This window comes from Pelodiscus sinensis, chromosome 1 (genome assembly GCF_049634645.1).
Source record: "Pelodiscus sinensis isolate JC-2024 chromosome 1, ASM4963464v1, whole genome shotgun sequence".
NCBI lineage: Eukaryota > Metazoa > Chordata > Testudines > Trionychidae > Pelodiscus > Pelodiscus sinensis.
The window spans coordinates 198,901,587-198,927,286 of record NC_134711.1 but is presented as its reverse complement, the minus strand read 5'-3'; the positions used below and the strand labels follow the sequence as shown (position 1 = coordinate 198,927,286).

The window sequence follows — 25,700 nt, the reverse complement described above, 5'->3', positions numbered from 1 at the left end:
ACTTCATCACAGATACTTACTGCATTCATTACTGGCCCATGTTCAGCCTTTTACATCAAGTCATATAAAACTGCTCCTATCACTGAGAATCTTGGTACTCTCACTTCAGCCCAGAAGTCTAAGTCCCCTTACCTATGAAGTACCACGAATGGTCTCTTTTTAAAGGAAAACTGAAGGTCCCATCACTCCAGAAGCTAGGACTTCTTTTTAAACAAAAGAGTCAAAGTTCTGGGACACATTGTAAGATTACAAGATTGGCAACACTTCTCTAATATGCACTTTACTGGGTGTGGGAGAGTAGAATATTCTGTCCTGCTAAATGGTTTCTAATCAATCTTTTCCCCAGTTAATGTCTATGATTATTTTTTCTCATTTTTCTCATATCCCTCAAGCCTGTAGAAAAGTGGGTGGTGCAGTGATTGAATACTGACCACTATATAGTGAAAACAATAAAAGTGATAAAGCACGATATTATCTATTTCAATAGCTCATCTGTTTCAGCCACTTCCAGTATGGAAGTTGTATAGTAAGATAACCAGAAAGAGGAGCAGTCCCGTAGAAACCACAATGAAGGAAACAATGTAGTGCTTGTCTTGGATTTAACAGACTCTACAGATTTCCACAAATATATGATTAAGATATAGTATAAGCAGGGATTTAATATATGGGTAGGTGCACCTGGTTTTCTTTGTTTCTTTCCCTTGTTCAAATTTACATTTGTGTGTGCCCTACAGCAGTCTTTCTTCCTATATCAGCTGTTAAGCACAGTTATGTTTGAGAATGTGCTGAGAGAGAGCGCTGCCCAGTTACGCAGTACCCATTTCAACATTGTAACCATTCATCTATTTTATGGGTCCCCATCTCGTAACAATTCTTGGTCATGGTTTCAATATGTGTTTTCTCATTTATACCTTGGCTTCTCTTTCTCTTTTATCCTGTACTGACATCATAACATTGACTTTTAACATCAGTTCATTTTCCGGAGTTAACACAAAGCTAAGGACAGGACTGAGACATAGCAGAATCAAAGAGAAAAAAGGGCTCAGCTAAGAGGAAACAGCTTCATTCTGTACACACCATTTCTAACAGCAGCAACAATCTTTGCTCAAGACTTTTTTTTGGTGTAAGTGTTCCTTTAAGTGAGTTCCAATTTAAACACATGCTATGTAATTAAAATGAATTTAAGAAGCTAAAGACTGAAGAAACAAGTGAGACAAATGGTCATTGCATTGTGTTTATTACTGTTCTTGTTATTTTACTGGACATATTTATAATACCAATTTCACTCCTTTGGCATAACTGTGTAAGGACATGTTAGACAGTGTATCCTAGAAGTACCTCTGTTTAATGCAGAAGCACAGTCCAATTTTTACAGCAAGAAATAGATAATCAGAATTTCTGACCTGTGTTCTTAGATCCATTTAATAACTCACTGCATGACCATGGGTTATTCTGTGAACATCTCTGTACTATATGTTCCCCATTTGTAAAATTGTAGCTGTCACATTATTGAATTTTAGTGTGAGGCGGCAGATTACTGCTGCACCTGCTGGTGCATGTTTGCCCCAAATTCAGTGCAAAGGGGGCCATGGGAGGTGTCAAACAAAAACTCATTCTATGTTGACTCTGTCTTGGCTACTCATGCATTTGTACAATCTGTGTGTGTAAAGTTATGAATATGGACTTATTTATATTTTATATGTTTTCTGCTGGGAGGGGCGGTCGCTCGATGCAGCATGGACAATGGCCTGAATGTCACCAATTGACACCAGTGGAGCACACCATGACCCCTTGCCTAAGAAGGACACATCTGAGGACTCTGGCTTCTTGACTAAAAATGACAGAAATTGGTTTGTGCGTCCTGTGATCAGCCCATTTTAGGAGGTTGGAGCATCCAGGAGAAGATTATAATAGTACTATCAGGATGCCTCCATCTTGTCTTCAATCATGCTCCTTATTCCAGAAGTACCCGTATTAGGGACAGAAGACCCGTAAGGATTTGCTGACCCATCTTGGCATAGGATGTACACCAGAGACTTTTAAGTTGGCAGTTTGTAACATCTCTAAGAGCATGCATTAAGAACTTGGTGATTGATGTAGGTAATGTATTCTCTTTAACAATCTCACTCCCAACCTTTTTCTTTCTTTTTTATTAATAAATATTTATATTTTAGTTTCTAAAGGATTGGCACAGCATGCTTTTTTGGGTAAGATCCAAGGTATAAACTAACCTGGGACTGTGGCTGGTCCTCTGGGACTGGGAGAACCTGTATTTGGTGAGATTGGTTTTATAACCTCTCACCTGTGTAAGGTGTGAGTCTGATTGTGTCACAGGGAAGGCTGGGTGTCTAAAGGGTTTTGCTGATGAGGCTTCTTGTTGGCCAGATGGGCAGTTGAGGTCCTCTGTGTGACTGGTTTGGTGCATTATAGGGAAGGACTCCAGTCCGGGCTGTAAGTAGCCCTGGTTTTGAGCAATTCACCCTGATCTGACTCTCTCAACGGTGCCCAGACCCATCTGTTATATTATAGTAGGTACTAATAGTTATCTTACAAGAATCTCATTACATTTCATTAGTTTATATACATAAAATGCTTTACAATTGTTGTTTGACCCAGTCTACAAAATGCAAAGTTCTAGATACCATTAGTTGACATGTAATAGTCAACTACAACTCTCTTTTGTAAGACATAGAACTGTCTCATGAAAATCTATACTTGATTCTAGTAACAAAACCCCCTACTGGACCCATCCTTTTAGAAACTTTAGAGTTTTGTATGAAATAACTAAGGAGCCATATTCAGAAAGGTTACAGTGGCTGTAATGCTGCTAAATTCACTTGTTGAAAATGGATGAAACTCTGCTGACTTCTGAAGTCCATACTGCTGCACTCATTTTATACCAGATAGGAATTTGGCTCCCTACCACAAGAATTACATGAATGAACATTTGTAGGACATGCCATGTGCTGTGACATGCTTTAATAAAGTTTTATTGTGGTTTGAATATCAGTGCTACAATTTAATGTAGCAGCTCTACAGATATTTTTAAACGAGCAGAACTCCTGAAATGAAAGACAGCTTAGTATTAAAATGATAATCATGCTGAATGCAAAACTCTCATGGATATAAATAGGTGACATATCACCTATGATTTTCACACCTTTAGCCCCTGGGAATTTCTATGAATAGCTCCAGAAAGACATTTTTAATTCCTGAAACAAAACAAATCTATTTCCTATACATTGCACATACTGCCAGCTCTAAAACGATCATGATACTTACAATCCCTTAAGAGTAGTTTTTGTAGTAAGTGACTATAAACCTTACCTATAAAGAAGATATTGGGGTGGGCGGCAGGAAATCAACCCTCAACTACATCCATGCAACCTGTCGTCTTCAACGGGCTTTTCTGTTCTCATGTTATTTTCATTACTCATTACTATGAATGGGGATGGATGGGAGGATGGCTTAGGTAGCCAAGAATTGCATTGATTTATATATGTAGGGTGTGAAAGCTCAAAGAGATATTCCCACTCAAGGTCACACTGGCTTTAGAAGAGCTCTATATTTTTTCTTCAAGATCAAAGCATGTCTATCTCTAGTGTACATTCTGAGATTTGATTAGATTTTAATAATTTAACATCTGAGAAAGTTTTGAAAAATATATCTCCATATTCACCAAGTTACTATTTACTTTGGCAAATGTTAGCACTGTAAACTGCTGCCAATAACACTATTATTAATTTACATGGAAACATATCTGGTAAGTCATCTTAAAATGAAATTAGATTTTTCTATTTTCCCCACACTGAATCAATAATTAATATATACATTTACAACATACATATGGGAAAAAATGAATTGTGTATTTCAACCTCCCCCATCATAAGTGTAGATTTCGCCGTCTGAGAAGCCTGAAATGGTAAGTTAGGTAGTTCTAGATCTTGTAGTCTATTGTAGAGTGTCCATCCATGTATAGTGTCCATCTATTCATAGTAGTGTTCAGAAGTGTATAGTGTATTTTCAAACAATATTAAACCACTTACAACTAAAGTAGTAAGTAAATTATTGTGTAAAGAAAAAGCATCATGATCCGTTAAATGCCATGAACATTTTAGGTAATAGGTAACCATTACAAAAATGAAGTTTGTTAGTGTTAAATATTTGCCTTCTTGTTTGTTAGCAGTGCTTTGGGTGGGGGGGGGGGGAGAGTCACTTAATATTTCCAAAAATTCCCAACCAAAATAACTTCACTAAATCCCTCTTATTTAGAAAAATATTTGTTCCTGTTAATAGATCTAATTTCCAGAAGGCTCCAATAATCCCAATGTGCTTAAATTCTCTCGCATTATAACACATTTTTACTTCTCTTCATATAGATACTACTATTGTTTTCTAGGGCAACATATTTTGTTTAGTGTTTCTATTTAAAAATATTCATTAGCTTTTATGACAGAGTACTCAATGTCATATGACTGGAGCCAGACTAGAAGGCCAAGCTCTTAACTGTGTTCTTGAGTGCTACATCATTACATGTTCTTAGAATCAAAATTGTAGCTTTGAATGACAAGGTAGCAGCTTCACTGTCACTTAGATTTTGCACCATAACTTTAAACAGCAATGGGATTTTACACAATGAGTCACTTTAAAAAAAACACTAGCAGGCCACTTCCTATATGCATTTATGTAAATGTGCACACACACCCCCAAGAAAGTTATCCAGGATTAAACATGGTTAAATTTGCAATAGACACAGGGGACCAAATCCTGCATCGCCTAACAAGTGATATTGTACCATTCGTCCACTCCCTCATTGCTACAACTGATGGGACTGTACTGGTGAAAGGGTGGAAAATATGAAGTCTAAAGCTAATGTAAGCTCAGCCATGGCTGACTGGAAGTGATGAGACTCAAGAAGAGACAGGAAGACAGCCTAAGGTCCATGAGACACTAAAGAAGGCCTTTCCAAGCATCAAGAGCAGAAGGCCAGAAATTAGAAAGGAGCTTTAGGATGAGTCTACACAGCAGGGCTTAACTTGGAATAAGCTACGCAAATTGAACTACATCAATTGCGTGGCTTATTTTGAAATAGTTTATTTCAAAATTGGCAGCAGCTACATAGCACTTGTTTTGAAACAGAGCACTCTTCCTCCAACTTCCTTTACCCCTTTACAATGAGGGTTACAGGAGTCGGAGTAAGACGACCTTCAGCTTGCCAGTATTTTGATATTATTTCGAAATAACTGCCTGCTGTGTAGACGCGGACTAAGTTATTTTGAAATAACTAGTTATTTCAAAATAATGTTGCTGTGTAGACGTATTACAGAGGGAGCAAATTCCATGTGGGATTCAGTGGGAGGTCTAGATACAGATTATGGGTAAAATGTGACCCTTTGTTTTCACTCAAGCAAGACTTCATTTGAAGTCAACTAGAGTTTCATCTGTGGAAGGACTGTAAGGTTAGGCCAAAATATCCCAGACTGACTTGCACCTTGGAGACACCATTACCAAAGAAATCTTATTGAAATGAGGTTGGTATTCAGTTAAGAGGATTTTAAAGCATATCATTTCAATCCTAAAATTGTGTGTCTATTATTCATGAAAACATTACACTTGAGACTTTTACAATAAGGAGAAGATCACAAAAAGCCTAATTGAATTAACTTAATTATCTGAAATACTGCATAAAAGACTTAGTTGTGCTAGCTGCTGCTTTTGCTGAATACAGACATTTCTGTTATGCTGTGAGAAAGCCTGATGTAAGAAAAGCCTCGGAATTCTCTCTCCTTCAGCTGACAGAACTGGTATGGGTCACAGATGTGGCACCTTATGCTTCACGAAGTATATGTATGCCACACACCTCAGGGCAGAATTCACAGTCTGACCTATCTGGAAGATATACAGTATAGGGACAGAATGATTATTCACAGTATGTAGTGTGAAGCAGAGAGAACTAAAATCCCGTCCGATAGTCCATTATATGATCACTATTAACATTATCAACTTATTCCCACTGATCTTATAATATAACAATGTATGTTGGCATAAATAAGTATGGAGTACATGTTATACAGATCTGGTTGTAATCAGTTTTATAAACTAAAATGTCAAAACAACAATGAACCATTGGTATTAAAGAACAGGAAAAGGGCAGACTATGTCATCTGACAAAAAGCTAATGTCACAAAGTCATGAAATCACGGATAAATAATAGTTCAGCATCAAACGATCATTTGTTAATGTAGTGCCTCGAGATAAGAGTCAGAGGTTGTTTACTGAAAAACAAAAAATGCTGTCTTTTGAATAAACAGTATTACAGAAAGCCCTTTACTTTGTAGTCACTTTATCTGGTGTTCAAACTTAGTATCTTTCACTTCTCCAGTAGCTATATTTTTAGATGTACTTTATATTTTTTTCTCATGATTTTACTTTGGGCAGAATGTTGCTCTTTGAAAAAAAAATCAATTTTAAATTTATCTTTTTCCTAACAGTCCTGCAAAGAAAGGGAGATGAAAGTGGTAAGGGTAAGAGTATATTTGTATGTAAGTTTGGGACAAATGCAGTCTTTTGGGAGTAGCAGGATCCACTTTAGGGGCACCGTTTTCCATATTAGCTCAATAAGAGGCCCACAAACAAGATAAATAAAACATTTCATTTTTACTCTATGTGGATTTTTAATATACAATTAATCTTCCACAGAAGAAATAGAAGATTAGCTACCTCCTGTCCTAGTTGTCTAATAAACAGGGCTATAATTTTAAAAAGTGATGATTCAACCTCCCTCTCCAACATATAAATAATTGTACACTTCAACAGCATTGCCAAACCTTTCTGTACAGAATGCTGTTTATAGTAGCTAACTGCATGCTGCAGTGTAATTTGATCACACGGTATTTTTTAGATCAAGCATTTAGGTTAATAAGGTCAGCTGAACACTAAACTTGGAATTCAAAACAAGATTTTCATCAGATAACTAAAAAGGGTGGGGCTCTCAAGACTACAAGCAACTGGTTTAACATATGGCAATGTAAAACAGGCAAAGGATAGAACATCAAGTCAAGAAGAGTACTGACTATTTTGCACCAAAAGTTTCTCCACATGAGCAATTCAGTGTTGGAGTTTTATTTTGTAAAATCTACAGAGCATGTTTTTCAGTCTGAAGGGTCACCGACATATTTATTGTAGTGCTGAATCTGTATCTTTTAATAGTCTTAGCCGTGCTTCCTCCTGAGCCTGAGCATACAGAGGTAACAATATTTCTAGGGGATACACAATAGGAGACTTTTTTGAGGTAGGGCACTTTCTTTCCTTAGGCCTCCATCTCCTCTGTATGGTTGTAGCCTGGCAGGGAATATTATCCAAAGCCGACCCTATAATGAGATGAATGCATGTCTTTGGGATCAGGCCTTTTCATACTACAAGATATAGGCCCTTTCTCCAAGGTGGAAGAGAAAGAAAATTGCCTTTTGCTCTGTCAAAAAAGAATTGCTTTGCACAAGGGCTCACCCATGTGAAGCAGCTTTCAGCATCAGAACCTTTAGGGAGGCAAGTATCAGAGGGGTAGCCGTGTTAGTCTGAATCTGCAAAAGCGACGAGGAGTCCTGTGGCACCTTATAGACTAACTGAAGTGTAGGAGCATAAGCTTTCGTGGGCAAAGACCCACTTCGTCAGATGCATGCAGTGGGTCTTTGCCCACGAAAGCTTATGCTCCTACACTTCAGTTAGTCTATAAGGTGCCACAGGACTCCTCGTCGCTTTTAGGGAGGCAGGATTCCATGTGGGTGCCAATAAGTTGCCTCTTCATAACAATGGCTGGTGAAACAATTTCAATTGTTAGTGAAATCAATCTATATGAGGGTGGCTTCTAAATAAAGATTAATTTACTGCTTCAGGCTTCCATTTGTGATCCTGAAAAACTCAGAACATCACTTTTACATCATCTTTATTTGAAGTTACTCTACCATCCTGAATTCTACTGTAAAATAGGGGGACAAGAAATCGAGCCACTGTTTCATCATTGTCTAACAGATAATATAGGCAAATGGCATTTACTCATTCTTCATAGGTTAAAAATAAAATAAAGGTTTGGTGAGGTGTTAGATACCTATATATAAAGTCATCTTTGTATTACTGCCATGTGTATGTAGGGTTATTGTTTCTTTTCCTGTATTTGATGTAACATTATTGTCTAAGCCATTAAAACTGTTTAAACACACACACACACACACACCTCATTACAAGTGACCAAGTGACATTCCATTCAACAGATAAGCCACCTTCAATAAGCTATTTACCTTTAGTGTAAGAAATACTCCAAAAACTGGGACTCCCTCATCTGGCAACATCTATGGTCCGGCAAGACCATGGATGTTCCTGCACCAAGGAGTCCTGGCTGGGAGCCCCAGTGGCAAGAGGGCTAGTGTCTCGGAGCCCTGTAGCATTGTGGCTGGGACCAGGGCTGGAGCACAGCCAGGGTCACGGCAGCCTCAGTAGCAGGGCTGGAGCCAGGGACGTGGCAGCCCCAGCAAAATAGGCGGGGTCGAGGATGCAGCAGTAGCGAGGCCAGGGCTGGGGAACGCGGTATCTGTGGCAGCTCCAGTAACAGGGCTGGGGATGCGGTAGTAGGGGCTGCCGGGTCAGCAGTCCAGCAGGGGATGGAGCTAGGGCCAGCAGCAGGGAGGGGAGGCAGGCTGGGGGACCCATTATCAGGGAAACTCTCCTGGTTTAGCAAATTCCCTCATTCAGGACTGGTCAGGTCCTGAGGGTGCTGGACCAGAGAGATCCAACCTGTATAATTTAAACACAAAATTCCTAGGGAAAATGTACTGAAAGTTAATATTACTTTTAATGTCTACAAAATTTTCTTTGCAGTTACAACATTTGAGAACTTATTCTCAATATTAGCCAGGCTGTGGTATAGTCTAACCATATTACGAGAATGAAATATATATACTGCTAACTAAGCATTATGTTAGAAACTAATTGCTTACAGATGTTATATTTTCTTTAGGTCTAATTGGAGAAACGTTGCTACAGCATTTCTTTTGATTTGTTTCAAACTCCAGAATCTTTCAAAAGCACAAAAATATTGTTGTCAAGGAAACAAAATACAGAAAAACAAACATTCTGAATGTTTCCATAAACTAACAGCATGCAACTTATTCTCACAATATTAAATATAATGTCTCATCCAAATTATTGCTTAACTGATCTGTTCTTTCCTGAAAATAAATGGACTACTTCCATATCCAGGAACAGAAATTAATTTAAAGATTCATTCTGAGATTTTTCAGCAGCAATTTGAAGGCAACACAAGTACTTTTTAAAAATAAATAACTCCTTTCTTGGATTATACAGATGCTGTGGGCAAGATACTAATGGGAACTGAGAGAGCTTGATGACTCTCAAAAAATAAGTGCATAGGATTTAAATGCACAATACATATTCTGAACAAATCAAAAGTCTGCTATGTTAGCCTAAATGGAAAATTTCTCTGTTACAGTGCTGTGCTTGCAGAGCAAATGTTAAAAGATTATACCATGGAGGGATACAGTTTCTCTATGAATCAAGTACTTCTCTTGACATCTTTTAGATACTTGAAGGCTGTTACCATGGCCCCTCTCAGTCTTTTATTTTCCAGACTTAATAAACCCAGTTCTTTCAATCTTCCCCCATATATCATCTTTTCAAGATCTTTAACTATTTTTGTTACTTTTTCTCTGGACTGTTTCCAATTTATCCACATCTTTCCTAAAATGTGATGCCCAGACTGGACACAATCCTCCAGTTCTGGCCTAATCAGTGTGGAGTAGAGTGGAAAGAATGACTTCTCATGTACTGCTTAAACCAGTCCTGAATTATGGTGTATTTTTTCTTTATTTTTGTTCATCAGTTTTACTCTGTTGACTCATATTTAGCTTCTGGTTCACCATTACCCCTAGATCTCTTTCCTAGAATCCTTCTTAGGTATTCATATCCCATTGTGTGTGTGTGCAGTACTTTGCATTTGTCCTTACTGAACTGCATGTTCTGTACCTCAGATCATTTCTCCAGATAATTTTGATTTATACTCCTGTCCTTCAAAGCATGTGCAACTTCTCTCAGCTTGGTATCATCCACAAACTTAAAACTGTCTCTGCCATTATCAAAATATCCAATGAAAATATTGAACAGAACCGGTCCCAAAACTGACTCCTGTGGAACCCCACTCGCTGTGTCCTTCTAACATGACTTTGAACCACTAATAAGTATTTGCTGAGAATGGTTTTTCAACAGTTATGCACCCACTTATAGTAGCTCCCAAAATATTTTCCTTTGATTCAACTCCGAGTTAGAATAATCAGATACAACTAAGAAGATACAATAGTGACACCCTCTTTACCACCAAGCCAATGGATCTGCAGTGTCTATTGGTAGAGATTAACAGCAAATCAACTTGGAGACCCCAATATTTTTCTTATAGCCCACATTCAAATATGGTATAGCCTAAGATTTAGTTCTTTTTGCTGCTGCTGCTAATACCTTCAGAATTTAAGGTATTCATAACAAAAAAAGAATAAACCATTCCTCTGGCCTCTGTATTTCTGTCAGGTTCTGCAGCTTTGTGTTGTCACTAAACCACTTTGGACAAGATCCACAATTCTTCCCACACACACAACATTTAGGAATAGAGACTTTGTTGATAATATACTTTTTTCCCTGCAAAATCCTAATCTTGACTCCTCTGAGGCAAAACCCCACCTTTAGCAGTCATGAAAGTTGTGTCTTTTTAAAAAAAATATGATCCAACTTTCAGTCACAGTAGCAATTCCAAATAAGCATACTGTAAAACTTCAAATAGGTTAGATATAACCTTAACCTCACACATAGAAGCTAAGCATAGAATGCCATTTTAACATTCTGGGACAGCCATCTGCTTCACATACTCAAGCATGATGAACATTCTGTACTAGTCTTCTTGCATGCTTGCACTCATGGCTTTTATTACTGTGGAATCGTGCCCAGCCACAAGGTGGTATGACAGTTTCAGGAGACCAGCCAAGGGTACAGTATGAAGAAGAGCGTGCAGTATGCAGAAAGTTACACCTAATCTGAAAGAGGTCCCATGCCAGATCTGGGACACGAGTCATTACATGAAGCCACATTTGTTGACTTTGTTAGTATTTATACTGTTGACATACATCACCTGTTTTCTTAAATTGCTTGACCGCTTAGAATGACAAGCAGAGGGGATTGGTGGGCTGCCCAGAATAATTGGTGGGCTTACAGTTTCTCCCACAATAGGAATATGGTGCTCGCTGAGACTCATTGTTAATTCCCAACAAGGCTACATATATTTTAAGATACAATTGGGAAATCAAGTGTTATTTTAATTTGCTTCTGAATTTTCTTCCAGAATATTTATTTCACTAACTCCTCTCAGTACTTATTCCTGTTGAGTAATTTCTCTTTTCTAAAGAGCAAAACTCTTATTCTTTAATGAAAGCTCAAGAGAAATGGATTTGCACAGTCAATACCTAAAGTGGATTTAGGTGGCACAGAACCCTCACTCACAGCCCAGAGGCAAACCATACCTGATTTTCAAGTCAAGCCTCAGGCATGCAATAATGGCTCCCTCTTTTCCACCAAACCAATACAGCGTTTATTGACAGAGGTTTATTGACACCAATCTTTAGAGACTCCAGTTCTTTCTATAGACTACATTCAAATATGGCATAGCCAAGGCTTTAGGATTTTTGCTACTGTTGTTGCTAATAGTGACTGCAATTACTTACTGTGCTACAGAAATAAAAATCATTTCAAGAACGTGAGTGAAAAATTGGACAACAGCAGTGGAGTGCAGGTTCCTTTAGAGCAAAAAAATTGTTTAGCACTTGATTGATATTTACTACTTTTAAAAATGATTTATCTGAATGAACCATTCTAGCAATGCACCTAAGTATGTACTAGCAAACATGACAGTACTGTATGTTTTATGCCTCATACAGAAATCTCAGTCTCTTGAAAACCACATCTGTTTTCTAAGATGTTAAACACAAAGGCTGTTTTTGTTAAGCAGCTTAATTTCCACCTAGAAAAGACTGTTCTCCATGTGTTCAACAAATGTGACATCAGGTACACTAAAATTCAAAGCATAGCTATGAATAACAAAGCAATACTAATCAAACAGTTTGGCATAAAGGTCTTTCAAACATTACCCAACCATATTCCAAATCTTCATTAAGTGCTAACATGTTCTAATTAATGCAGTTTTGAACAACAGACATCCGTATGGTGAAACTTGCAAATTAGAGGGACTAATTTCATAACTCTCTGGAACAACAAATCAGTTGAATTTCAGGTCCAGGTGTAGCAAGTTTATATAGTTTGACTGATTAATGAAAATCTAACCTAAGAATTGATGACATTTTATTAATTTGAAGGTAGTGGTGGTGGGGGAGAAGGCAGAATAGTGTCCTTTGCAGTGTGCTAGAAACTATGACAATACTTGTGCTCTTCTAGCTTTCTGGACTGTACCCATCCACTGGCAGATATGGTAAGTAGTAAACTTTTTATGTAACTACAGTCAGGCAAGGCTGGGGGGACAACTTGTGAACCAATACTGTGAACATGGGTTAAACCAAATCTCTCTACAGAAAATGGATCCATGCTAATTAAAAGAGATGAGCCAAAACTCCACATCTTCTGGTCTTAAACTCCATGAAGCTAACATTAGATCATCTAAAGTGACCCCCCCCCCAAACATCACAGGTCATTACATTTCACATAGTTACTCCTATATTGAGCCCCAAAACTTATGTTTGTCTAAAACATGTGTCATGTTACTGGATTTTAAGGGTCACTGCTGCACCCAAGGGAAGGAAGGATTGCCCCAAAGTCTGAAAAACAAAGGGGGCCACGTGAGATGTTAAACGAAAGCTTATGTTCTATTGATTTTATGTATGTCATTCACATACTTGAGGGATATCTATATGTGGAGTTACAAATATGTACTCTGGCTCAGACAGAGAATCTTCCAGCATCAACACAGAGCAGTGGGCAGGGAATGTTCAGTCAGTGACTATGCTAATTAGCAAGGCTCCAGGGACAAGGCTCTCAGAGAGGCCAATACACACCTGAGGAATGCGTCTGGGACCTGAAAACCAGCCAATATCATGACTGCTAACATGGGACAGAGGGATAGGTCACCGGGCCATGTGACCTGCTCCAGCTTGGAAAATACCAGGTATCGATACAAAATGCCATAAGGTGGATTCCATCTTGCCTTCAATTCTACTACTGATTCCAGATACAGCCTTGCGAGGAATAGCGAGCTAGGAAGAATCATTGGCCCATCCTGACATAGGATGTACACTGGAGACCTTTAAGATAGCAGTTTGTAACATCTCTGCTAAGAGCCTGCATCGAGAACTTGGTGATTCTCGGTATTCTCCTTAACAACCTTACTCTCATGCTTTTCTTTCTTTTATTAATAAACCTTTAGATTCTGAAGGATTGGTTCAGCATGATCTTGTGGGTAAGATCCAAAGTGTAAATTGACTGAGAACTGTGGCTGGTTCTTTGGAACTGGAAAGACATGTTCGGGTTAGGTGAGATTGGGTTCTATAAGCCCTCACCTATGTGCAGGCCTGAGCCTGATTGTGACACAGGGAGAGCTGGGGTGTCAAAAGGGTTTTGCTCATGAGGCTTCCTGCTGGCCAGACTGGCAACTGAAGCACTCGGTGTGACTGGTTTGTGGCCTATTTGGGAACAGGGTCCAGGGAGGGGTTGTAAGGAGCCCAGAGTTTGAGCAATTGGCCCTGAGCATACTCCCTCAGTGGTACCCAGACCGAGCCCGGTCCATCACAACATATCTTCCAGAAAGTCATCCAGACTTCCTCTAATGCAGTGTTTCTTAAATTGTGTTCTGCGGCACACTGGTGTGCCGCGAGGTAGTCGGAGGTATTCCGCAGAGAACAGAGTTCAAAATGGCCACCCTTAAAGGGGAAGGCAACCTTTGGTTTTTTTGGTCAATAACTCCCCCCCCCCCCCCCAATAACTTTTCCCTGGCCTTCCCCCCGCCAAAAAATCCTTGGTGTTCCTCAAAAAAAATATATTGTTTGGTGTTCCTCCATCTTAAAAAGTTTGAAAAACACTGCTCTCATGACATTAAGAGACATAGACTCCACTATTTCTCTCATCAGCTATCCAAGCTTAATCACAATTTCCTTATAAAAACAGGCTTTTTCTTCTTATTATTATTATTATTAGAATTTGGTTGGCTTCCATTTCCACCTGCTGGTTCTTGCTATATCTGTCTCCACTGGATTAAAGAGCCTTTTAGGGTACATCTACACAGAAACATTATTTCAAAATAACTTAGTCTGTGTCTACAAAACCGGGCAGTTATTTCGAAAGTGTCAAAATACAGCTTAGTTGGAGGACTTCTTACTTTAAATCTTATAATCCTTATTGTACGAGGAGTAAGGGAAGTCAGAGGAAGAGTGCTTTATTTCAAAGTAAGTGCCGTGAAGACACTCCCACTTTCGAAATAAACTATGCAACTGACGTAGCTCAATTTGTGTGGCTTATTTCAAGTTAAGTGCTGCTGTGTAGATGCACCTTTGGTGCCCAGTATTTTTACCCGTTAAGGGACTTGCACGGTATAATCAATTCACCTCAGTCTTCTTTTTTTGATAAGCTACGTAGACCGAGTACTCGCTGTAAGGCATTTTCTCCAGTCCTTCCATCATTTTTTAGATTCTTTTTTGCACCCTCTCAAATTTTTCCACTCCTTTTTTAAATTGCGGACACCAGAATTGGATGCAGTATTCCCGCAGCAATCTCCCCCATTAGCATATACAGAGGTCAACACAACTTACTACTCCAACTTTCTACTCATTTGTTCATACGTCCAAGAATCACATTAGCCCCTTTTGCCTCAGAATTATACTCAAAGCTCATGTTGAATTGCTTCTTCGCTGTGATTCCTAAATTCTCAACAGAGATACAGCTTTCTAGGACACAATCCCCCCATTCTGCATTTCTTGTTCCTAGATGTAAAACTTTTTTTTTTTTTTAATACAAGCAAAAGATACACACACATTTTGCTCACATGGGCCCAACTGATCCAAGCAAAGAAGAATATTTTCCTAAGACGGTCTGTCAGTATTTACCATTCTGCCAATTTTTATGTCATACACATTTTAATCAGCAGTGATTTTACATTTATTTTCAGATCACTGATAAAAATGTAGAATAGCATCAGGCTTAGTATCAATCTATGTGGAATACCAATATAAACACACCCATTCAATGCTGATTCCCACTGATCACCGCTTTGAGATTTGATGGTTAGCGAGTTCTTAATCCATTTAACGTATACTTTATTGATACCGTACAATGCTAAATTTGAATTGGAAAATACTCAAATATATAAATAATCTCTATAGTTATCCCAAAGAGTCAAAGAAATCTAATTTCATTACACCTGTTATCCATAAAACCATGCTTATTGACATTAATTATGACATTCTTTATCAATTGAATCCTATAGAAACTTCTCCAACTTTATGCCAATGAATGATATCAGGCTAGCACCCCTATATTTATCATCCTGCTTGCCCTGTTGAATATTGACACATTAGCACTCTTCTAGCCTTCCGGAACTTTCCTGTTTATTAAACACAAATCTTGATGGGTTAGAAGGCTTGGAGTCAATTCTATTAGGACTCTTAAGTGCAAGCAGGGGCGGCCCAAGAATGTAGGCAACCTCAGCAGTTGCCTAGAGTGCCACGTTAAATGCCGTTAAACATGGCGCCCAATGATGATATCACGCCATTGAGGGTTATGGAGGCGGGGGCGCTGATCGTGCATTCCGCCTAGGGCGCCAGATGCAAGCAACTCTCTTCGAGCTGCTCCTGGGTGCAAGTTACCAGGACTGGCCGATTTAAAAATATTTACCTCTAGCAAATGGTGTGTGAATAATGTATGTGTCTTTTGAATAAAATATTTTGATTGACTTTTTAACGCAAGTCTGTGAATTTGTCTCAAATTCAGGCAGTGTTTCGGAATCTGTTTTCTTGCAAAAGAAGCAGCAACCACCACCCAATTAGTTTTGGCCCAAAAAAACAGCACCAGCCTCCAAACATGATTTTAAGTGTCCAGTATTGGAGGGGTTTTAGTTTTCTTATGAGAGTAACATGCTCGGCTTCCTTGCAAGTAAATGGAGTTCACTTCCAGTGCCCATTAGATCCCTTTGAAAATCCCATCTGTAATAAGCCCCATGAAAAAACAAATTCAGATTCCTCCTGATTAGAATTTAAAACTGTGTGGTCAACAGTCTAAACCCTCAAATAATGGTACAATTATTAGAGACGATACACTGCAAGTTATAATATAAAAACCAGCTTTCTAAATTCCATGGCTAATGTAAACACCCAAATTATTTGAGTACAACAGAAATGGAGCAAAGTAGAAAAATCTATTTTAAAACATTGAGTTGTTTTTGCTCTGATTATAGTACAATGTGCTCAACGTTTCTATGTCACTTAAATTGGTCTGGAGACAGGCTTTCAAGGAAAATTGAGAGGGAAGAGACAACAAGGAAGTGTACATATGAATACATCTTGTCATTTTGTGTTACTCACATTATAATTAACTATATAAAGAAAACAATTTAAAAAGCAAAAGCAGTTTCTCACAACTAAGCAATGCTTTAAAATACAAAATCAATCGAGTCATTTACTAAGCAATAAGTTATGTCCCTGAGTAAACCACTATAACTTTCCTGAAGCAATCTCTGGAGAATCACATCCTCCCACATTCAGAAAAAATATTTTATGTAATTCTTCAAGCTTTTAGTTTCCAATTAATATCCACTCTAATACAGAAAAACATGCTAATAGCGGATTCTTTTAAAAAGAGGTTAAGAGTTGTGTGTGTGCAGTGTAGTGGTTCTAGTCTACATCTACCAAAATATAAGTGGCCTAAGTTCAGATTTGGGTTGATTCACTGTTGAGCTGTGGGTTGCAGTGCCATTATCTGGATCAGAAATCAGTGTGGAAGGAACTCACTCTAACTTTTCTTTCCAGCTTTTCCATTGCACAATGATGCAATTTCTCAACAAAGAAACTTTGTTTTCAGAGCTGTAAGTAGTTTTGAAAAAATTGGGCGTGGAAGGATCTCTGCAGCACTAAGTACACTGCCTCTACTCCATGATCCTACTTTCCGAAATGTTGCACAGTAAAGTCCAAGTACAAAGTAGACCCTTTCATCTGTGAGTTTAAGAAAACCACTGTACAGTGAATGCAATACTAAGAGACACACCTTAAGGAGCATAGATTCCAAGGAAATACTTTGTGTTAGTACAATTTCAAAGAAGAATTGCACTGATAATATTGCAAGTCTCTCTCTATTCTGGGATAATGAGAACCATGCATCAGTAGTCTAGAGGGAAAGAAGGAGTTTATTCTACATTTTGCCAACCCAGAACTTTGTCAGCTAAGTTAGTTACCAATAGGCCAGAGGCTTCCCAAAAATCATCTGGAAGCAGAATTTTTACTGAGGTAGCTGTCTTACAAATTGAACTGGAAAAAACTTCTCACTCTCTGAGGGATTGTTATCCTCTCTCCTTTTTACTCTGGCAGACTAGTGGACTTTTTTTTTTAAAGCTGAAATAATTAAATACTCCTATATTTCTGTGTCTATTTACATTGTAAATGTGTAAATTCTGAATGGTCTATAAATAACTTTACTACCCAAGATTTGGTTTCTCTCCAAGTCTAAACAGAGGGAGTCCAGACACCTGAAACTTTAGCATATGGGGAACCAGCATTACAGCTGCTTCCATTTACAGCTTTAATGGCCTGCCCCCTTGCCCACATGGCACCACAATTTTGTATGAGTGCCTGAGCTCAAGAGTTCTAGTTTATAAGGAAAAGCTCATACTAAGAACATCACTCCAAACACTTATTCCTGGTTTTCTAAACTTTGCTGGAACGTCCCTCTACAGTTCATTAACCCTCCTCGAGTGTTGAAAATTATTTATACAGCATTAAAAATGCATTGGTCCGCTCTCTGCTAACTGCATTAATGTTGCAATAAGTGAATACAACCAGCTACCTCGGTCTTTGCATGCCTGCCCATCAATTTCCTATCTTGTCAGCATGGTTTCTTTCCAAAAGTACAAACTGCTCAGCTTGCATTAGCATTGAGTTCTTGACAGGGAAATGAGTGTCTGGCCCAATTAAATAAGCGCTCATTTCGTTTACAGACGATCCAACTATTTTCATACATGGGATAACGGTGATCTTTTCTTCCCCGCCTCGCATGTGAACTTCGCATTCCCCCAGGGTACGACTTTATGTAGCAATCTCGTTTTATTGGGTTTCGGGTCAGATCTTCTTCTTGCAGCTGGATAACGGAGAAACTTTCCCCCGACACATCCCCAGCTGCGGAGGAATTCGTTCCTTCCTCGGTGGGACACAAGAGGAGGCGACCCACTGGCCCACGGTCGGTGGCTTTGCATGTAACCCACCCAGGCGCCCCCTCGGTGCACACACACGCGGTTCCTACCAGATCTGCTCCTGATGATATCACTGAACTCGTCCGCTGCAGGCTCCTCGCGGGGGTTCTCCGGGCGGCCCCCTTCAGCCATGGCCAACACGCCCCGCCGCCACACGGGCTCTCGCTCGGCTCCGGCTCCGCACCCAGAGGCGCCTTGCAACTCAAAGTTGACCAAAAGGAGGTTTTTGTGGTTCTGGGGGCGGGGGCATAAGCTCAGCCTGGCTCCCCCTCCCCAGCCCCAGCGAGGAGCAAAGGAAAGGGAAACGGGCAACCCAGGCGCTGGCTGGGAGCTGTCAAACTCTGCTCCCCGGACAGGCGAGAACAGGTGCTGAGCCCCGCGCGTCTGCCTTAAAATAGAGCCGGCGGCTCCAGCAAGGTGAAAGAGGAGGAGGTTTGATACTCGATAAATCAGCAGCTAACTTGGGAGACTCCAGAGACTCCCTTTCCGCCCCGCGCGCGATCAATGCAAACAGCAGCAATTAGAGAGCAAATTGCTAAAAGAAGCAAACAGGAGCATGAATGATTTAGCAGCCCCCACTTAAAAGCGGGCGCTTTAATGCAGGGAGGGATTTAGAAAAACACGCACCCCACCCCCACCCCACAGTGACCCGCCTTAGCTCCCTCAGAACAAACTCCTCGGGCAAACAGCCTGGCTCTGTACCTGAGGCCATGGCCAGTCAAGGGAGTGGCAAGTATTACACTCCCTTAATCATGCAAAGCACAGTATTACACTCCCTTAATTATGCAAAGCTGGCCTCTCCCTCCTCCATCGGACCGTCACAGGCAAACTTGGTTAGGAGTCCCACTCTATTATGAGTCAGTACTCTGATTTATTTGGGTCCGGTAAAAAAAAAAATGCAGCAGTAGGCGAGAGAGCAGCCCCCTTACAATCTGTAGTCCAATGGTTAGGCCACAGCCCTGGAGTATATCAAACCCAGGTTCATGTCCACCTGATGTGCAGAAGGGACTTGAAGTTGGGTTCCTCACCTGGGAGGTGACTGACCTAACCCCTGGGTAGAAGGCTATTCTCTTGCTTGTGGGGGAAAACAAGCTCTCAGTCTCTCCCAGGGGAGCAGTTCCACTCAGCAACACCAGTTAAAGAAATCCAGAGAGTAGGGCTATGTCTACACTGCAGGGTTTTTGCGCAAGAACTCTTCTGCAAAAAACTTTTGCACAAGAAGTTTTTTGCAGAAGAGTTCTTGCGCAAAAACATCTTGCACAAAAGCGTGTCCACATCTCAAAGCATGTTGCTTTTGCAATGCGCTTTTCCGCAAGAGCGCGTCCACACTACATGGATGCTATTGCACAAGAAAGCGCTGATGGCCATTCTACAAATGGCCATCAGAGCACCTGTGCTTTTTCGGATAGGCTTTCTGCACAAGAAACCCCTGCAGAGTGTCCACACATGCCTTTTTGCTCAAGAGCTGTAGCCCAAAAAGGAGTTATGACTCATAGAAGGAGGTATACCTACACCACAAAAAGCCCTCTCTTCTGCCAATTGACTGTAGATTTTCTTGCACAAAAATGCACTTGAGGTGTGGATGCTCCATGGGTTTTTGCACAAAAATGGCCGTTTTAATGCAAAAACCTTGTAGTGTAGATGTAGCCTGAGAGAGTGCTATAGACCAGTGGAGGGGAGAGACTCAAGTCAACCTCACTTCTCTACAAGAGGTAGAGAGGCAAATTGACCCTTCTCCCACCATCCAAGGTGAATGCTCTAATCACTGGGGGAACTGCTACCTCCTCACCACCACCAAAATACACAGCTTAGGCACATCACTCCAAGACACAGTTCCTAGATGTGGGTCCCTAAGAAAGACAGGCTTCTCTCTCCAGCCTGGGCTTAGGTGCCTACTTCCAGGAGAGGAGTGTGGCATAAACTGCTCCCCCTCCTCAATATTCTCCACTGGCTCTCTTAAGCAATGACCCTTGCAATATGCTGGCATCTGTAGCTCTCTTTCTAGAGCCCCTCTTTCTCCCCATGCAGTTCCTAGGGAGTATAGGCAACTAACTCAAGGTTTGTGGATTGTGCTGGGTGGGCAGGTGTTTAAAGGTAAAGTACAGGCAGTCCCCGACTTACGCAGATCCGACTTACGTCGGATCCGCACTTACGAACGGGGCTTTCTCGCCCCGGAGGTCGAGGTGGCGGATTGCTACCTGCGAGCTCCGGGGCGAGAAAGCCCCGTTCGTAAGCTGCTCCCGGTGCCCCTGGTCTGCTGGAGACGGTCCCCAGCAGACCAGGGGCACCGGGACTGAAGCCGCAGCCGCAGCGGGATCCCGCGCCTGAGACTTCGCCAGAGCAAAGCCTCAGAGGCACGGCACCCCGCTGCCACTCTGCTCCCCGTGTCCCTGGTCTGCTGGGGGAGAGGGGCGCAGCTAGTGTGCCGCCCCCCCCTCCCCCGCAGACCAGGCTTTTGTTGTGGACCCTGGGGCAGAGCAGCTGGGGTGCTGCCGATTGGTCCTGCAGCGCTGCTCTGGGCACTACTGGACCAACCCGGCAGCACCCCAGCTGCTCTGCCCCAGGTCCTGATTCAGCCGCTGCTGGTCAGTTTCAGCATCGGCTGAATCAGGACGCCTGGGGCAGAGCAGATGGAGTGCTGCTGGGTTGGTCCAGTAGCGCCGAGGAGCGGTGCTACTGGAGCAACCCAGCAGCACCCCAGCTGCTCTGCCCCAGGCGTCCCCAAGTCAGCCGCTGCTGAAACTGACCAGCGCTGACTACAGGAAGCCCGAGGCAGAGTTGCTCTGCCCCAGGCTTCCTGGAATCAGCCGATGATCAGTTTCAGCAGCAGCTGACTTGGGGACGCTTGGGGTTCTTAAGTTGAGTCTGTATGTAAGTCAGAACTGGCGGTCAGTTTCAGCAGCGGCTGAATCTGGACGCCAGTTCCGACTTACATACAGATTCAACTTAAGAACAAACCTACAGTCCCTATCTTGTACGTAACGCGGGGACTGCCTGTAATACAACACTTAAAGTCCTTTGGAGACCTAACCAAGAGCAACACTTACTGTTGTAGGAGAGTTTACAGTAAAGCCAGTTGGAACCAAGTCAAGGAAACAAAACAAAACAAAACAAAACACACGTTCCAGAATCCCTAGGATGGTGATTTTATTTTCTTCAAAAACACAAACATTTCATGACAAGAATCAACCCAGAAAGGGCTTTTGGAGGCTTCTGGACCCTGCTTGCCTGCATAGTGCATTTACATGCACCCGCTGAGGTGTAATTTGCAGAGTGCAGCAACAGTTTGCATACTAACTTCTCCGTGTGGACTCTTCTGGCTCTTACTAAAAGTTCCCTCGTGCACATTGATGTAGTCCTGTCTTAAAAAAATATGACATTAATGTACACTAGGGAACTTGTAGCATGCACAAATGTCCACAGGGACAGTTACTGCACAACAGTCTAGTGCATACTTGAATTTGCACCCTCGCTGAAGCTCACTAATGCACTCTGTAGACAAATACTGTGACTTAAAATATCCAGAACTGTGGCTTTCCAAATCCACAAGCAGAGAGCTTCCACTGAGTCACATAAATTGACTTTCCCTATTCCCAGACAACTTGGCAGGTGCTCACTAAGGGCATAATCCTGAGAGGTTTTAATACCTCTCAGGATGAGACCTTATATAACCAGGATTTCTCTCTCACACCCCAGATTGAGCAATGCAAATATTTCTTACCACAAAACTGTCAGGAATATATTCTTCCTTAAAAGCCAGCTAAGAGTGCCTTGTACTTCCACAATGCTGTGTAGAATACATACCCTGGTTCTCCCTCTTCCTATAAACTCAGAACTACTGTCCATTTAAATATTCATTTGCTTCAATGTAAATATATGTACTATTTTCTCATGAGTCTACAGCTCTCAACAAGTTGGAAATATGTGTGTATATAGATGGAAAAGCTTAGACACGCCTTAGAGTAATCACATGGAATTCAAAACCTAGTATCACTTTAAACACTCACTAAAATTATCTCTGGGAAGGATGGGGGTGATACTTTATCTCAAAAAATGCCTGTTAAGTTTTGTTCTCTATCAACTTAGAAATTGTTTTGTCCAACTCCCAACTTTACAAATATAACCCACTATATAAAAAGACAAGCTGTGTTTTCTCCTTTTAATCCACCATCACAAAGAAAAAGTCCTACCAATAAAATTATACTCAGTTACACCTGCAGAAGAACTCAAAAGAACAAACTGGAGACAAAAAGATTCCATGCATATTACTGATTACCTCCCAAAGGATGCTATCTGACTGCAGAGACCAACCAACAGAGGAGAAAGGGTGCTCAAGACACTGTAGTAAGATTTCCAAATAAAAATTTCAACTTTTGACCAAAATATTTTAAGTTTTCATAGTAAATTTCAACATTTTTTTCTAAAATTTTCTACAATGGAATTTTTTTGACTATAGAGTAATTTAGTACTGTACAGTTTTCAGGCTAAAATCAGAACAATCTTCTCTCCTTTCTATTACAGGTTTGCAAATCCTTCCTCTCAGTCACAACCTGCCTTTTATAGTTAGCTTTCATCTTCTCAGAAAGCCTTCCTATTGTCTTCAGTTATATAATTAGGGAACCTGTACTTCTTTTAAGGCACAAGTTCCACAAAGAGACTTAGGCACCAACACATCCCCTTGTATTTATTACTATGATCCACTCCCTGCCCCAAACACCCTCTAGTGCTGCTTAGCTTAATGCCTATATTTTTTGCTGCAAAAGTTCCCCAGGTAACTAAAAATGTCTGATTCTGAACATGTATATCACTACCTTACTCTAGGCACCTATAAACTCATATCATGCCTGCATCCCAGATTGATCCTTAAATCAGATAGGTGTTGACCTGCATAACTTTATCTCAGCTGTGAGAGGTTAGGCAGAACATATTGAACACCATACAAAACAGGGTGGGAGAGAAAGAGGACAACTCTTTTATAACCTTTAACCCACTAGTTTTGGCATCTACCTAGAATGTAGAAGTCACCTGTTTAATCCCTGCCTACCTTAGAAGGGGAAGGGATTTGAACCAGGTCTCCCACTACTCAGATGAAAGCCACTCTCACTACGGCACAGTTAATACCTAATAAATAGCAGAACAGCTTCAACAGGAGAGACCCACATCAGATCATCCCCAAGTCAAATGATTAGGGCACTCACTGGAGATTCCTGTTTAAATATCATTGCCTGAGCAGGTGTATGTGGGGGGCAGGGGAATCAAACTAGGGTCTCCCACAGTCTGTCTGATTGCTTTAACCATTGGGTGAAAGGTTACAAGGGAGGGCAGCATTGCTTCTCTCCCCAACAGCTGTTTTTAAGCTGTGTTAAGCAGGCCCAGAAGCTGTTCGAGCAAGTACAATTTTGGTGCCAGGGTATGTATAACTGTGTGAGAAGGCAGGGGTGCCACTAGCAGAGGGGATATATATTTCCATCAAAAATGGGTACAGATAAAAAGTCTGAATCTCCTCTTGCCTTATGCCAGTGTAAATGTGAAGAAAATTATTCCACTGAGGTCCATGGATCTACAGCAGCACACAAGTATGTCAGAGAGAAGAGACTCAGGCTAGCAAGATGATGAAGTGAGTAGATATAGGAAGGAACTTCCAGGCAACAGGTGCAGTTCATTTCCAAAGCACGACTGCATGGTGCTGCTCAGACACTCAAGAAAACAACATTAAAGCAGTAAGCCAGACTTCATCTGGGTAAAATCAGGAAGACCTGAGTTACATCAGGGTAGCTCTGAATCTTATTTTTTGAGAGCAAGCCCGTAGAAGATGAAGTAGATGAGAGTTTTTACACAGTGCAGTATTCTCAGAAGTGTTGCTGAATTTTATTTGTGGTCATCAGTTTAGCTTTTTAAGTGGCACACTATTGCCAACCACTAAAGCCATAAATAAATAAAATCATCAGTCAGACTCCCAAAAATCACATGATCGTCCCCCTCAGGATGAGATTTTTTTCCAAAAAAAGATTGTGTTTTTTGGCTGGTCTGTCTTATTTGAATTCCCCCTGCTTACCTCTAGGGTGCAACAATTACATTTCATTTGTCAGTTAGAAGCATTGTAATTTTGGCCGCTGGCACGGGAACAGTTGCTGGAAGACCTAGCTCAATTCAAATTACAAAGATTTATATAAAGTGATGCTGGATGTTGGAGAGAGCTTCGAGCTCAACCTTGAACCCTAAAACTGCTATTAAGTCATGCTGTACCCCCCCCAGCTGTGGATGCCTCATCTGCTTCTCGCCCCTTCCCCACTAAACGTTGTGCATATGTATGAGTGTTTGCAGAATGGGGTTTTAGATTCTCAAAGAAAGAATTAAAAGAGAGAACTCCACAAGACCTTCTGCTCTCCTTTACATTGCTGTATTTGCTAGTCTTTTTCTTCTCCAACAGGGAATGCTGGTTTGTGTGAGAGCAAATACTGCTCTCCAGGGAAGTCAGTCACAAACCTTTCATAAATCGTTAAGACTCCAAACTCAAAATAAAGGCGAAACCTCCATCTAATTTAAGAAACTAATAAATTGTGTTATGTTCCTGCTCTACAGGCATAAGTTCCACTGATGATAACAACAGCTATATACTAAGATAATAGAGGAGTCCTGTTGCTTTATGGTGAGCTCCATGCTTGGAAAATCTGCCAATTGACTTCAACAGGAGGCTATATCTAAAAAATGAGTAATCGGGCCCCAAAAGTCTTCACTGTCACACAGTTGGCGAAGTGGAATGATTAGGTTGAAACATCTGTAGTATGTGCTGGCTTGGTATTGCTCATATTAACATGGACCATTTTTTTACATACATCTGAGCTACATCTAGACTGGCATGATTTTCCGGAAATGCTTTTAACGGAAAAGTTTTCCTTTTCTGAATAGAGCGTCTAGATTAGCACGGATGCTTTTCCGTAAAAGCACTTTTTGCAGAAAAGCGTCCATGGCCAATCTACACGTGCTTTCGCGCAAAAAAGCCCCGATCACCATTTTCACGATCGGGGCTTTTTTGCGGAAAACAAATCTCAGCTGTCTACACTGGCCCTTTTGTGCAAAAGTTTTGCGCAAAAGGGACTTTTGCCCGAATGGGAGCAGCATAGTATTTCCGCAAAAAGCACTGATTTCTTACAGTAGGAAGTCAGTGCTTTTGCGGAAATTCAAGCGGACAGTG

At 40.8% G+C, this 25,700-nt stretch overlaps 1 protein-coding gene and 1 long non-coding RNA gene across 2 annotated transcripts in view; both read right to left on the bottom strand.

Annotated features, from left to right (window-relative positions):
* The window catches only part of DMD (dystrophin), a 2,108,520-nt gene extending 2,089,502 nt beyond the window's left edge, over positions 1 to 19,018 (bottom strand). The window contains exon 1 of the mRNA XM_075916549.1: positions 18,556 to 19,018. Within this exon, the coding sequence (XP_075772664.1) occupies positions 18,556 to 18,637 (82 nt within the window). The 5' untranslated portion in view covers positions 18,638 to 19,018. The remainder of the gene's footprint in view (positions 1 to 18,555) is intronic.
* Positions 5,380 to 14,061, bottom strand: LOC142825193 (uncharacterized). The gene is made up of 2 exons (XR_012899649.1): positions 8,991 to 14,061; positions 5,380 to 5,889 (listed from the first exon to the last, which is right to left on the bottom strand). It is a non-coding gene; the product is annotated as an uncharacterized LOC142825193 (long non-coding RNA).
* Positions 19,019 to 25,700: the final 6,682 nt, after the last annotated feature.